Source organism: Cricetulus griseus, chromosome 4 (assembly GCF_003668045.3).
Source record: "Cricetulus griseus strain 17A/GY chromosome 4, alternate assembly CriGri-PICRH-1.0, whole genome shotgun sequence".
NCBI classification, from domain to species: domain Eukaryota; kingdom Metazoa; phylum Chordata; class Mammalia; order Rodentia; family Cricetidae; genus Cricetulus; species Cricetulus griseus.
In genome coordinates, this window is record NC_048597.1 from 221,142,995 (window position 1) to 221,157,422 (window position 14,428).

The window sequence follows — 14,428 nt, forward strand, 5'->3', positions numbered from 1 at the left end:
GTCAGAGAAAGAAAAGTGAAAATGCTCATTTCTTCACATTCTGCCTGCACTTCCTGCCACTCCAAGTGCTTCTTCAAACTAAGGCTGTCTTGAAAAAGCCCAGGTGCTTTATTTGCATACTGCTTCATACTGTGTAAGCTATTGAACTCTCTCAAAGGAGAAACTGTCCTTAAGCTGCTTAAAGGTCTTATGAAGTTATAGGAAAGCTTTAAAATGTTTCTGATTTGAGAGTATTTGAAGTCTGTTTCTATTTTAAGATGCTTCCGTCTCCGTTTGTGTTTTGTAGGCCTTCCATATAAAGAAATGGTTAGTGTTCTAGGAACAATTGTGAAACTTGACTGGTCTTGATCTTTGTTCATTGTTCAGTGTGCTCTGCCAGAGTGGGATGGATCATTACAGTATCCTTGAAGCCATGGGCCTTAGGAAGGCATTAGCCTGGCCTCAGGAAGAAGAGCAGGCTTCCCAACTACATATTGCATCACCATCACTGTCCCTAGAGAGTCTGTTTCTTCAATGCCCATGCTATTATTAAAGTAGAATTTTCCTTTCATTAAAGCTCTAACATAATGGGTGGTGAGTAATTGGTGATGTTTACTGCCCTCATCTTCCATACTACTACCACTATGAGGTTCTTGCTTCTGGCCATTCCCTTTTGTCCTGTCTGGACAACAGTCCACTATTACCTATAGATAAGCTGCACTTATCTTAAATGTGTTTTCATTTTAAATTAAGAATTATAAGTGTGTAATCAGGGATATTGTGATGATTAAATATGGCAATGCCAGTAAGTGCATGGTAAGCACATGCTAGCTATTACTAACACCTTAAATTTTGATACACTCCTTTATTTATTTATTTATTTATTTATTTATTTATTTATGCTATATTTTTGAATAAAATATAATAAACTTCTTCCCTTTGCTTTCCTCCCTCTAGCCCCCTCCCATACTCCCCCTGTATCTCCCTCTCAAATTAATGGCCTCGTTTTGATTATTATTGTTACATATATCGAGTTGTGCAAATATATAAATACAGCCTACTGAGTCTGTTTGTTGTTGACTATTTTGTATTGGATACTCAGTTGTGGAGACTCAGCTCTGGGAGAGGCTACTTCTCCCTTTCTCAGCAGTCATTGGTTGCTTGTAGTTCATTGTCTAGGAGTAAGATTTTCCTCCTAGTACATTCCCATGTCTATTGACTCTGTAATTGTTTGAGCAGCTGTTTTCAAAACAGACTTCCTGGTTCTCTGGCTCTTACATTCTTTCCACCCCTCTTCTGAAATATTTATTCCCTGAGCCTTATAGGTACAGGAGTTGTATTGAAGATGTATCCATTGGGGCTGGGCTCCCCCAGGATCAATCATTGATCTCAGTATTGTGTCCTGTTGTGGTCTCTCTCTTTCAAGGTTAATTTTATTATATGTATGAGTGTTTCACCTGCTTGTATGTATGTCCAGCACATGCATGCCTGGTGCCTGCAGAGGTCAGAAGAGGACATTGGATCCCCTGGGACTGCAGTTACAGATGGTTTTGAGCTATAGTGTGGGTGCTGGGTATTGAACCCAGGGCCTCTACAAGAACAACAAGCGCTCTTAACTAATAAGCCAGCTCTCCTCCCCCGTTGTGTTTTCTGTAATGGTCTCCAGGCTATAAAGAGAAGCTTCTTTGATGAGGTGTGAGAACTACACCTATCTGGATAGAAGGATAAGCTTTGGAGTAAAGTGGCAGTAGTAAGTTCTCTTCTAAGATCCATGAACTCAAAAATCTGGAGTAGTTGGCTAGGTTTCTAGCCGCAAGCATGTTTTCCTTCCTGTTAAGTGGGCCTTAAGTCCAACTAGACAACCATTGATTACCACCAAGGCTTGAGTTACTACTATTGTACCTGTGGGTATTTGCTGTGCTAGTCAGTGTTCTGATTCACAGGCACCACAACTGTATAGGATCATTGCTTCCCTTCTTTGGCAGCTTCCATAGTACTTTCCGGCACCGTGGAAACTAGGCCACAGGAAGGAGGCTTTCAGATTAGATCCAGTTTGAATTATCCAAATCCTGTGTCCTAAGTGTTCTGGGTTTGCATCAACAGCATTTTCCTGCAACCTCTGAGAGGCAACCAAGGGCAACAGCAGTAGCTTATATTGTTTTGAGAGTCACTTGAACAGAGGTTTTTCATGCCTAGTACTGGGTTTTGTTAGGTAATCTATGGTGAGCTTTGTCAGTCCAAAGCCCAAGTGGTGTAACTTAAGGGGTGTGTGTGTGTGTGTGTGTGTGTGTGTGTGTGTGTGTGTACATTCACAGTTTTGCTGTAAAAATTATGAAACCGTGTTTTCCCAGTAACGTCCCCTCCTATCTGCTTCACTTCCATTTCCTTTACAGACGGATCCTTCTTTACTTGGCCAACTGACTATTAAATAGTTTATTGAGGGTTACTTCTGGGCCCCATCTTCCTACTTCATTTTGTTGCTCCATGACTTCCTTCAACATCATGGAGTTACCTAGCACCTTTGTATTGATTATACCTGATCTTGCCCTTAAGCCAGACCTCTGCTGAGCATCGAAAGCACTCCTTTACCATCACTGTTTTATTTGGCATTTCATTTTAAATACAACCTGTTTAAAATCAGAATCATAATATCTCCTCTAACACTAGATCTTCCAGTGTTCTTTATATGGAAACTGTTATTCGGTCAGCTAGAGAAGTCAGAAATCAAAAGAGTATTTGTACAACAGATTCTTAACTTAGTGTTCTTTCTGTTCCCAGGAGGAACATGGGGAGTCCAGTGAGAGGTGGCTTTAAAAAATTATGGAATTTCTGGAGTGAATTTCTGAATTGACTTTTCCCTTCTTTCATAATTTAGAGATGGTCTTTGCATTGTCGTCCAGTATTGTGGGAAATTACCAATACGGAGTCAGGTAGAAATATAAGGGTATTTAATAGGGAAAAGCCTTACTTACAGAGCGACCTAGCCAGCCGGCATGGCAGCAGTCTGTACAGCAAGAAGCAAAGTGAAACCGAAAGCGCAAACACAATCACACTATGTTACTCTGACCACGCCCTCACAAGCATGGTCAGGCACACCTGTAGCCAGCCCCTAAGTAGGCGTGGCTACAGCTTCCCCTACAGTCCAGGATAGCACCTTGAACGAAAACTAAATGTAGCATGTATAATAAGTATAGTATATTTGTTAATATATTATAAATATAATATACACATTTAAATGTAATATATATTATTTATAAATATGATGTTAATATATAACAAATTTATTTTATTTATTATGAAATGTTGCCAAAAGGGCCTGTTTAATTGAGGATTGTTTTCCCTTTTGTAGTGACACATACGGTAAGTTATATCCTTAGTGTATTCTGGCACTAGTCATTTTTTTAAATAGTTACTCAAAACTAAATTAAAGCATGTCTTTTAGACAATGTTTTGTAATGGTATATTAATGAAGTTTTTGAGAAATTGCTCCATTTTTGTTTGGACATGTCTCCATTGGAAGCATTATAGAAATTGAGGCTGTTTACGTGGGGATAAGTAGCAAAGAGGGCACTGAGGAAGAGCATTCGGGGCATCTATTGTATGTAACGTCTCCACGGAGAGTACTGGCAAGAGTGTGAAATGATCTTACATATAAAAGACTATTTCAAACACCAGTGCTTCATTTTATGTAAGAAATGTTTTTATAATTCTAAATCTTAAAATTTGTTATTTAAATTTTAATTCTTTTCTTTAAGATCTATTCTAGTCGAGAACTTGAAGAAACGTTAAATAAGATCAGGGAAATTTTGTCAGATGACAAACATGACTGGGACCAGCGTGCCAATGCAGTAAGTTTTCCTTCTTTATCTTCTTAGCAGCATTCCTGTTCAGAACTCAAAGAGAACATGTATTCAGCTGTGGGGATAGTGATAGTAAATTAGAATCCGTTGGGTACCATTTCTCTGTGAAAAACATGGATAGGCATTTTCAGCTTTAGACTGCGTTTTTCTTCTATTTTTGCTGATCATGTCAGTGCCTGTCTCACAAGCCTGGTAGCCTGTCCCCTTGGGTGGTTTGCTAACTGACAGGGAATGTGAGATTGAGAGCTCTCTCCTGGCCTTGAGTGCTTGGATTAAAGGGGTCACCCACCAGGCTCAGTTTTAATGATGTAATAAATGTCCTTGTGCTCTCTTTTTCCCTTGCATGGTGTTAATAAGTTCTCCCGTACTGAACTGAGTCCCCAGCCTTTGCATATACTTGTAACAATTCTGTTTCTGTAGGCTGCAATACTTCCATGTGGGTGCTTGGTAAAAAGTGCATGCAAGTTTATCTCAATCGCTGAATAAATGCTTTAATCACTCATAATTCTACTCACAGTTTTTTGTGAACATTCTTCTCTGGTACTGTATTCTATCATGTTTGTAAAGTTTTTGCCCCTCTGATGGAAAAATGGTATCTTTCTTACAACTTTGACTTAGCCTGTCTGTAATGCAAATGAATACAGTCTTGCATATTTTTTCTACTCAGTTTAATATTTGTTTCTCTTTTTCTCATTTCATTTTCATTTATTATGTATTGATTGTGTCTTGTTTGCTGAGCATGTGTTTAAACTTAAGCACACACACAAACAACAGCAGGGGAGAGAGAAGAAAAGGGAAGGATTTGTGGCTATTAATAGGTAATGATGGTGGTTGTCCAACATTGTGAATGTACTTAAGTGCCACAAATTAAATATTTTAAAATGGTAAATTTCATGGTAATTACATTTTACTGTACTTTAAAAAAGAATGAATAGTTAAAAATTTGAATTCACTTTTTTATGTCTAATCGATCTGTTCCACATGTAACTAAACTTGTAATGCTGGATTTTTTTCCAGAAAGCTTTTTGTTGTTTTATATGTTTATTTACAAGATGCATTCAGTGCCACTAAAATGTCTGAATTTAGTTATTTAAATGTACTGAAACCCATATAGTTCATTTTAAAGAAAAACTTTAATGTTTAGATCATACATTTTGGATACCTTTTTGTAGGCTGTCACCTTCTATATCAATAATGAAATTTCTCTTTGTTTTAGCTTAAGAAAATCAGGTCATTGCTTGTGGCTGGGGCTGCCCAGTATGATTGCTTTTTCCAGCATTTACGTTTGTTGGATGGAGCACTTAAGCTGTCTGCTAAGGATCTCAGATCCCAGGTGGTCAGAGAAGCTTGCATCACTGTTGCGTAAGTGTATCCTCTCGTGCCGAGGGCTTTTGTTTGTTTTTTTCACAGGGTCTTAGTATATAGCCCCGGTTCCCTGGCTATCTGGTATTCTTTGGTTGTTTTACTCTTTACTCTTTGAGGGCCTGCCACCCAGCTCCCAAATAGATCACACAGAGGCTTATTATTACTTATTAATGCCTGGCCTTAGCTTGGCTTGTTTCTTGCCAGCTTTTCTTAAAATTTTCTGTCTACCTTTTGTCTCTGGGCTTTTACCTTTCTCTATTTCTGTATCCTTCTTATTCCATGTGTAGCTGTGTAGCTGAGTGGCTGGTCCCTTCTTTTCTCACTTCTTGTAGCATGAATCCACGAGAGTCCAGTAAAAGTTCTCAAGAATTTATTTAGCTATAAAATAGGGGTAAACACTCAAATACAGAACAGGTTAGACACCGTTACCTTTGTGAAGTTGTTCTGTCCAGGGATGAAGAGCAAGCTTCCTGCTCTGTTCTGACCACCCAGAAGAGTGAGCTAGCAAGAGAGCGAGCCACCTTCTCCCTAAGCTTTTAACTTGTCACATTGGCAGACAAAGACCACGGCCTAGGGCTTGCTACCCCAAAAGTCATTGGCTAAACAGATCAAAATCCCACAACAGTTCCTTGATCCTCTCTTCCCAGATTTCTCCTTCTATTTGTTCTCTTTGCCTGCAAGCCCCATCTCTGTCCTCTCTCCTGCTTAGCTATTGGCCATTCAGCTCTTCATTAGACCAGTCACTTGTTTTGACAGGCAGAGCAACACAGCTTCACAGAGTTAAACAAATGCAACATAAAGGATGCAACACATCTTTTCATCATTAAACAAGTGTTCCACAGCATAAACAAATGTAACACATCTGAAAATCATATTCTATAGCAGTCTGGGAACTTACCATGTAAATTAGGCTAGCCTCAAACTCACAGAAATGTGCCTTCTTCTGCTTTCCCAAGTGCTGAGTTGAAATGTGTGTACCACCATACCTGGAATGCTAACTTTTTTAAAAAATGAATCAATGTAGTACTCATTGAATCAATGGTCAATAGGTAAAGCAGTTGCAGGGTCAGTCCAAAGAAGCTAATATGTGACCCCAGAATCATTTTTATTGTACACTGGTTCAGTTATGATTTTCTCTCTTCCTTTTTTTCTGTTACTTTTTAAAGCCTTTCTTCTGCTGAGATTATGACACAGTGATGGAATACTGAGCTAACATGTGTGAGGCCATGGGTTCAGTACCTAACATTAGGTAAAAGGCATCTCCCATAATCTTTACACCAGCCTTAAAATGCCAGCCTTTGGGGATTTTTTTTTTTTTTAACTCCATGCATATAGGGGAAAAATGAATGGGTCTGGAACTGGCTTTTCCCATTCCCGATTTGGCTATTAAGTACCCTATTTCTGATATCTTAGCAAATTAGAATCATAACACTACAATTTCTCAAAATCTGTATGTATATAGTTTTCCCCTGAAATTCAATTTATCACTGCAGTCACCTGAGTACTGTTGTTTCGTAAGTGGTTACTAAGTATTGTTTGAAGACAGGGAGCACAAAGGTACATCTTCTAGTTACTATTGTGTTACTGTTCTAGGGAAATAAAGGGGTATATTAAAATTATGACAATTGGAAGAAAAGGGGGGATGTGCCAGGTGACATAATTACCCTGTGAAGGGACCCTATGTAATCAAAAGATGTTAGGAAGGTTGCCAGGAGACGCCAAAATACCAAAATGATGACATATCTCTGGAAAAACAAACAAAAGAAAAATTCATAAATATAACCTTGAGAAATATAGTTAGGGCTAGTAAGATGGTTCAATGGGTCAGAGCATTTACTGGCAACCTGAATTCAATCCCCTGAACTCTGGTGGTAGGAGAGAACTGATCACCTTGACATGTGTGCTATGGTACTCAAATGCACACAAAATAAACAAGAAAAAATTTTTTTTATAAAAAGAACCAAAATATACTTTAAATTGGACTAGGAAAACTTGAGAGTAAGTAAACAACTTTTTGCAGGGAATGTCCAGTGGAGGCAAAAGTGAGTGACTTGAAAGATAGAAATGAACAGAGCAATGCAGTCATCGCTGTGGTGACTACATCACCGTGCCTTAGAGACCCACATAGAGCAAGGCAATCTCACTGAACTAGGAAACAGATATTCAAGTTTCAGAAGGCTGCAGTAGCCAAGATTAGTGTGCAGAACAGTGGAAAAAAGAGGCACACAGCCAGAGAGCTGTAGAAATAGATATGATTCCAAGTCTAGCTGACCACCCATCTGTGCATGTGAAAATTGCAATGCAGAGGAGAGGGAAAAACCCCTACTTCCCAGCACTGAGGCAAACCCTAATTCCCAGGGCTCAGTCAGCAAATTGTCAAGTCAGACTTTCCAGCACATTCAGCAGAGACCCAGAAAAGCCCTTGCACAGATGGGTTCTCAGCCAGCTGCTGTAGGTCTCACCCGGTTTATCAAAAAGTCAAGTTGACTGTTAGTTATATGACCTACCTCCTGGAACTTATACTCCTTAAAGGAAGACACCAGACTTGTGGGCCCTTTGTGCCTGGGAATCAAGAGATTAGAAAACTTACTTTGTAACTGAACATGAGTAAATAAGTCTAAGTGTGGAGTACCTCTTTGAATCAAGAACCTTAATTTTTGGCACAAGCTGGTCAATGAGAGAAAATAGATAGTGGTATTCCTGAGGATGACTGCTCCGCCCGCCCTCCGTCCGCTCCAATCACATGGACATGTGTACAGACACACACACACACACACACACACACACACACACACACACAGAGAGAGAGAGAGAGAGAGAGAGAGAGAGAGAGAGAGAGAGAGAGGGAGGGAGGGAGGGAGGGAGGGAGGAAGGAGTGTTACAAATGTGGAAAGAAATTATAGATGTCTTTCAGTTCACTGAATTTAGGAGATACTGGAGTTTCAGTAGTAGATTCTTAAATGCTGCCCCAGAGAGATGAGAATATTTGTGACTCCCCTCCCCCACAAGAAGTAACTCCACCACTAATCAAAATAGGCAATATTTTTCAAGGTTTAGAACTTTAGAGTAAAATATTATGGACTTTAGGTTGTTGGAGTATCAAAACAGAAATATCGGAAGATGACCTATAATCAGGGTAATAATTTCACTTAATGTTTGCTCAGCTTTCATAGTTTGATTCTGTGATCACATAGCTTCTCTAAATGTCACAGAGAAAAATAAAATAATGGATTTTGTCTTTGGACTGCCAGTTACTGGATAGGAAAAAGAAGAAAGGAGTAGTACCTGGCGGGTGGGGATGCCACTCAGTTGACAGAAGCAGGGATGAAGCCCCCATCACCTCATAAGCCAGGCATGTGATGTGCAGGTGCATTTGGTATGAGGCGATCAGCAGCTCAAAGCCATCTTTGGCTACATACCAGATTTGAAGCTAGCTTTAGGATATAAAACTCTTTAAACAAACAAACAAACAAATAAATAAATATTTTTCTGTATTTAATGTTAATACAATTTTTGTGTTCCTTTGTAGCCACCTTTCGACAGTTTTGGGAAACAAGTTTGATCATGGCGCTGAAGCCATTGTACCTACACTTTTTAATCTTGTCCCCAATAGTGCAAAAGTAATGGCAACTTCTGGATGTGCAGCAATCAGATTTATTATTCGGGTAGGTTTCTCACAAACCCCTCTCCACCCATGTACTTAGTTAAGTCATACTCTTTTTACCGATAAAGGAAAGAAAATTAATTTTGAATTATTTTTCTGATAATAAAAACAGTTCACAGTTGTTATAGAACGTGTAAATATTGCAAAACACTGCAAAAATACACCCATTTGAATATGGAATGTAATGCATATATGTAGGTATGTATGTATACTTATGTATGTAATCACAAATGTTGCAGGTAATGATGAAAGCAGCAAATATATTCTTAATATGGGATGTTATATACATGGAGATTTTGTTAAAATTATTGATACTATAATTTCATAAAATAACAGTGCTTAATAGCTAAATCAGGAATGAGAAAAATACCAGATCGAAGGTGACACATGTCCATGCTTACACTCTGTATGTATAATGAGCATTTTAGTGCCTCCTTCACTAAAGAAAAGCACTAAGAATTGGACATTGGAGGGCAATGTCTATTGCTTATTTAAATCTTAGAGCTTTGTGATTCAGTTAGAAAGTTCTGTTAAAATCACCATTTCAGAGTGCGTTGTATCACAGTAGTTAGGATTGTGATCTCACTGACATGTAGTTGTTCTACACACACACACACACACACACACACACACACACACACACACACACACACACACACACACACACACACACACACACGCCTGTATTGACCTCACAGGTCTTTCTGGACATGAGAACAATTTGTCTTCATAACATATTGGTGACTTTACCGCTGTCTGTTGAAAACTGTACCATCATCATTGCACTAATTAGGTGAATTTGGATTCTGTAGTTCTGATTTGCAGCTTTTTTTTCCTGGGTATTCCATAGCTAAGCCCTTGAGTATAAGACACAGAGAGGCACTGCATGATCTGCACAGTGTTTTCATGTTTTTCTAAAATATCTTTTTCAGCATACCCATGTACCCAGACTTATACCTTTAATAACAAGCAACTGCACATCAAAATCAGTTCCTGTGAGGAGGTAAGTTGTGGGGGAAAGGGGCTTTGGTATAAATTTACCATTAAGTAATACAAATTAGTTAATAACATCTTAAAATTACCTTTTCCATTAAAACAATGATACAAGTTTTCAAATTCGTTTACTTTTACTGTGTATATGTGTGTGTATGCTCTGCACACACAACTCTTATGGAAGTCAGAAAGACAGTTTTCAAGCATCAGTTCTTTTTTTAACCGTGTGGATCCTTGGGCTGAAAATCAGGTAATGATGCTGGTAGTGAGCACCTTAACTTGCCCAGCCATCTCTCTACCCCATGACACAAGTTTTTTAAACACAACCCACTATTGTATATCTCAGTGAATATGTAAATTATGGGGCACTAATGGGTTTACCCCATAGACTGCAGATAAAACATTTAGAGTTCCTAATTTTGTGTGTTGAAGACAGTAAGTAGATAAATTCAGTCTGTTAGTCCCTCTCTTTCTCTTTATGATTTCTGGAAAAAAAGAACATTCATTTATTTTGAGAGAAGGTTTTGCAGTATTGCCAGGCTGTCCTTGAACTCATGGTTGTTCTGCCTTCCGTTTTCAAGTGCTAAGATTTCAGGTGTACACCATCATACCTAGCTTGATTTCTTCAAAACTTATTGCCATCAGCAGTTAAGACCTAAAGGCTAACGATGTAGTTCAGTGGTAAAGCACTTGCCAAACACTCACGAGTCAAGGCCACAGAAAATACAAGGACAGTATTTGTATCGTTAGGCCCAATATTAGTGTCCTGTTGGAGAGCAATACATTTTGCCCACTTCTTTGTCATTGGACAAAGACCAAATAAGGCATTATATCCTTTATGTGATTTAAATTTTTTAGACCAATTATGTAATCAGCTCTTTGAAATCTCAGCAGTCAGAAAACAACAGCCCATAGCTAAATCTGGCTAACAGCCCCTTTTCCCAAGACCTACAAATGAGAAACAGAATGTCTGAAGTTGAGAATTAGAGGGCTTAGGAGAAAACACATGAACTTGTTTTAAAATCCTATGTGCACATAGTAAAGTAGAAGCAGAAGTTCCAGACTGCCATGTACTTATTGACCATCACTGTATATTTCATTATGTGTATGATATGTGTTGGGCCTGCATAGCTAATGTAAGAGTCAGAGGATTACTTTGTATGGTCACATGTGCCTGCTGAGCCGTTTCCCTGGGTTCCATAATAAACGTTTCCTATTTAATGAATATTCAAAATTAAATTACAGGACACAAAGTCCCTTTAAGCTACCTAGCATAGTAACAGTTAGGTCCTTTAGATTAGTTTTTTCTAATTTAGGAAATCTGAAAATATGTCCTGTGTGTTTAATTCAGGGGCAAAATGAAGTATTTTGAAAGAAAGAATGAAGGTGTTTCTCAGTATTATTTAATCGTAATTTAACATTTATTTTTCAGGCGTTCATTTGAATTTTTAGATCTGTTGCTGCAAGAGTGGCAAACTCATTCATTGGAAAGGTAGGCACCCCACCCATACACACGCACGCACGCACGTATGCCCACTCTTTATTTTATTCCCCTTCCCATGGCAACAGTCATGCAGAGGGCATTGTTTTACATTGTTTCTCATTTTGTCTGGAGGTATTTGTTCTTGTCTTTCTTCCTTAGAGCTGTGACTCTGTGTTCCTTCTGTGCATTGAGTTGTGAATAGTGTGGGGTTTGGTGGTTTGGGCGATGGCACCTTAGGTAGAATAGTTTATGTAACATCCTCCAAGTGGAATTAGGGAAACATTTTAAAAACACTATATGAGGTAGGTTTCTGGAATTACAGTTTTCATGTAGTAAATGGTTTGTCAGAGGGAAGAAACGGGCCTCTTGTTTGAAGGAAGAAATTTTTTAAAACAACAAGAGGAATTAGTTGGAATGTTTCTCCACAGTAGCTGACAGGTGTCACTGGGTAGCATCTATTGTAACTCTGAGGTGAGGGAAAGTAGGAACACCTAGTTAGCGCTGTACAGGGATGTGTAAGTACTATTTCATGCTACTTTTAGGTTTTCAGGCATCAGAGATAACCTGCGTTTTTATTGAGTACATTGCTGATTTCTGTTTTAATGGAATTCTTCATTTACTTTTTTTTAAGAATTATTAAAATACTGTATGTGTGGCTATGTCAATGGGAGCATGGGTACCCTGGGAAACCAAAGGTGCCATCCCTCCAGGCTGGAGTTGTAGTCAGCTCTGAGCTGCCTGATGTGCATGCTAGGGATCAAGCTCCAGTCACCTGCAAGAACAGTGTGTACTCTTAACTGCTAAGTCATATCCCATAGCCTTTGCAGGGTTTGTTGGGGGGGTTTTTGTTTGTTTGTTTGTTTGTTTTTACCATAGTCATGAAGTAATTCAATGGTTTTTTGTTGTTTTTTTATGTGTTTGATCATTTTGTGGCAGCTGTTTATGTATTGGTTATGTATTGGTTACATCAGTGCTTCTCAACCTGTGGGTCGTGACCCCTTTTGTGGGTCAAATGACCCTTTCATAGGGGTCACATATCAGATGTCCTGCATATCCGATTTTTACATTATGATTCATGACAGCAGCAAAATTATAGCAGTGAATTAGCAATGAAAATAATTTTATGGTGGGGTCACCACAACATGAAGAACTATATTAAAGGGTCACAGCATTAGGAATGTTGAGAAGCACTGGGCTAGATCATACTTACAGCAAATAAGTTTTTACCCTCAAATTCATTTAAATTTAAATACTGCATATTTTATCTACCTGCTGTCACAATTCTATAAAAATAATTATTTTCAGATATATTGTCACTGAATTATCAGAAGGAAACAATATATGGGTCATATGTATAGGGCAAATTGTTAGAAACTCCTATAATATGACAGGCCATAGCTGTCATCCCACCTAGTTGAAGGCTGGGGAGATAGAATGTAAGTCAGGTCGGCTCAGGCTGCATAGGAAGACTCCATCTCAAAAAGAAAAGAAAAAGAGAGAGAAAAAGATGTTGGGTATTGTATTTCACACTTGTAATTTCAGCACTCTCCGGGCTGATATAGGAAGGTTCTTTTGAGTTTGAGACCATCCTGGGCTGTATAGCAACACTCTGCCTTTTAAAAAAAGAAAAAGAAAAAGAGAGAGAGAGAGAGAAAGAAAAAGCTCCAATCTTAATTATTTTACTAATGAATCTCCCACTTTCCCCTCATCTGGGGTAGGTGTGTACCACGCAGGAATAACTATTGTTTGTGATAAAAGGCACCACCAAGTGTTAACATAAAGATGCATTTGTTATGTAGACATGCAGCCGTCTTGGTTGAAACTATTAAGAAGGGAATTCATGATGCTGATGCTGAGGCCAGAGTGGAAGCAAGAAAGTAAGTCTGTACTATATTTTTGTGAAAACTTAATTAAACATACTTTGAGGTATCTTCTTCTTCTTCTTCTTCTTCTTCTTCTTCTTCTTCTTCTTCTTCTTCTTCTTCTTCTTCTTCTTCTCCTCTTTTTTTTTTTTTTTTTTTTTTTTTGGTTTTTCAAGACAGGGTTTCTCTGTGGCCTTGGAGGCTGTCCTGGAACTAACTCTTGTAGACCAGTGACCTCGAACTCACAGAGATCCACCTGCCTCTGCCTTCCGAGTGCTGGGATTAAAGGCATGCGCCACCACTGCTGGCTCATTTTTTAACTTTTTTTTGTTGTTGTTTTTTTTGTTTTTCGAGACAGGGTTTCTCTGTGTAGCTTTGGAGCCTTTCTTGGCACCTCGATCTGGAGACCAGGCTGGCCTTGAACTCACAGAGATCCGCCTGCCTCTGCCTCCTGATTGCTGGGATTAAAGGCATGCACCACCAACACCCAGCCTCATTTTTAACTTTTTAATACTGAAGATAGTCCTGCAAAAGTGGTATTGTCTCCATAGATGCATCTGAAGTCTGAGATTGGGGGTTCACTCAGGGCTATATGGACCGTAAGTGGCACAAACATAATCCAAACTTAGGTCTGCTTTTTCAGAAACCTGTGATTTTTCAGCTGGAATTCAGTCCGTTTACAGCTTTCACCTGGCATGGTGAATGTAGTAAACACGTATGAGTTTGTGTTCCTCCAGTCATGACAAGCTATTACTTGCTGATGGACTTTTCTCTCCTTTACAGGACATACATGGGTCTTAGAAACCACTTTCCTGGTGAAGCTGAAACATTGTATAATTCCCTTGAGCCATCATATCAGAAAAGTCTTCAGACTTACTTAAAGAGTTCTGGCAGTGTAGCATCTCTTCCACAGTCAGACCGGTCCTCATCTAGCTCACAAGAAAGTCTCAAGTAAGGTTATACACTTTGTAGTTGTGTGTGTTTTTCTCTCCAACTCCTTCAGTTAGATAGTTTATATCTACTAAGACCTTGAAAAAATGATGACTTGGTTTTACTTAATTTCAATGGTCTACTGCTGGTGTTGGACCATATAATAGTAACTATACTTTGGGTTTTATATTAGGAATTTAATGATTCACATTTTGTTTCTATAAGTTTATGTTTGGGAACACTTGACTTCTGTGCATTTCTTTCTACCATAAATGATTGATTCAGTAAGTAG

General features: G+C 38.7%; 1 protein-coding gene across 11 annotated transcripts in view; it reads left to right on the forward strand.

The window, feature by feature from the left end:
* Nucleotides 1-14,428, forward strand: part of Clasp2 (cytoplasmic linker associated protein 2) — a 167,683-nt gene that overhangs the window by 80,587 nt on the left and 72,668 nt on the right. For all 11 annotated transcript variants that reach the window (XM_035444029.1, XM_027415277.2, XM_035444030.1 and 8 more), the window contains 7 exons: nucleotides 3,735-3,827; nucleotides 5,056-5,201; nucleotides 8,734-8,869; nucleotides 9,801-9,871; nucleotides 11,294-11,353; nucleotides 13,144-13,221; nucleotides 13,990-14,157. In XM_035444029.1, the coding sequence (XP_035299920.1) occupies nucleotides 3,735-3,827; nucleotides 5,056-5,201; nucleotides 8,734-8,869; nucleotides 9,801-9,871; nucleotides 11,294-11,353; nucleotides 13,144-13,221; nucleotides 13,990-14,157 (752 nt within the window). The remainder of the gene's footprint in view (nucleotides 1-3,734; nucleotides 3,828-5,055; nucleotides 5,202-8,733; nucleotides 8,870-9,800; nucleotides 9,872-11,293; nucleotides 11,354-13,143; nucleotides 13,222-13,989; nucleotides 14,158-14,428) is intronic.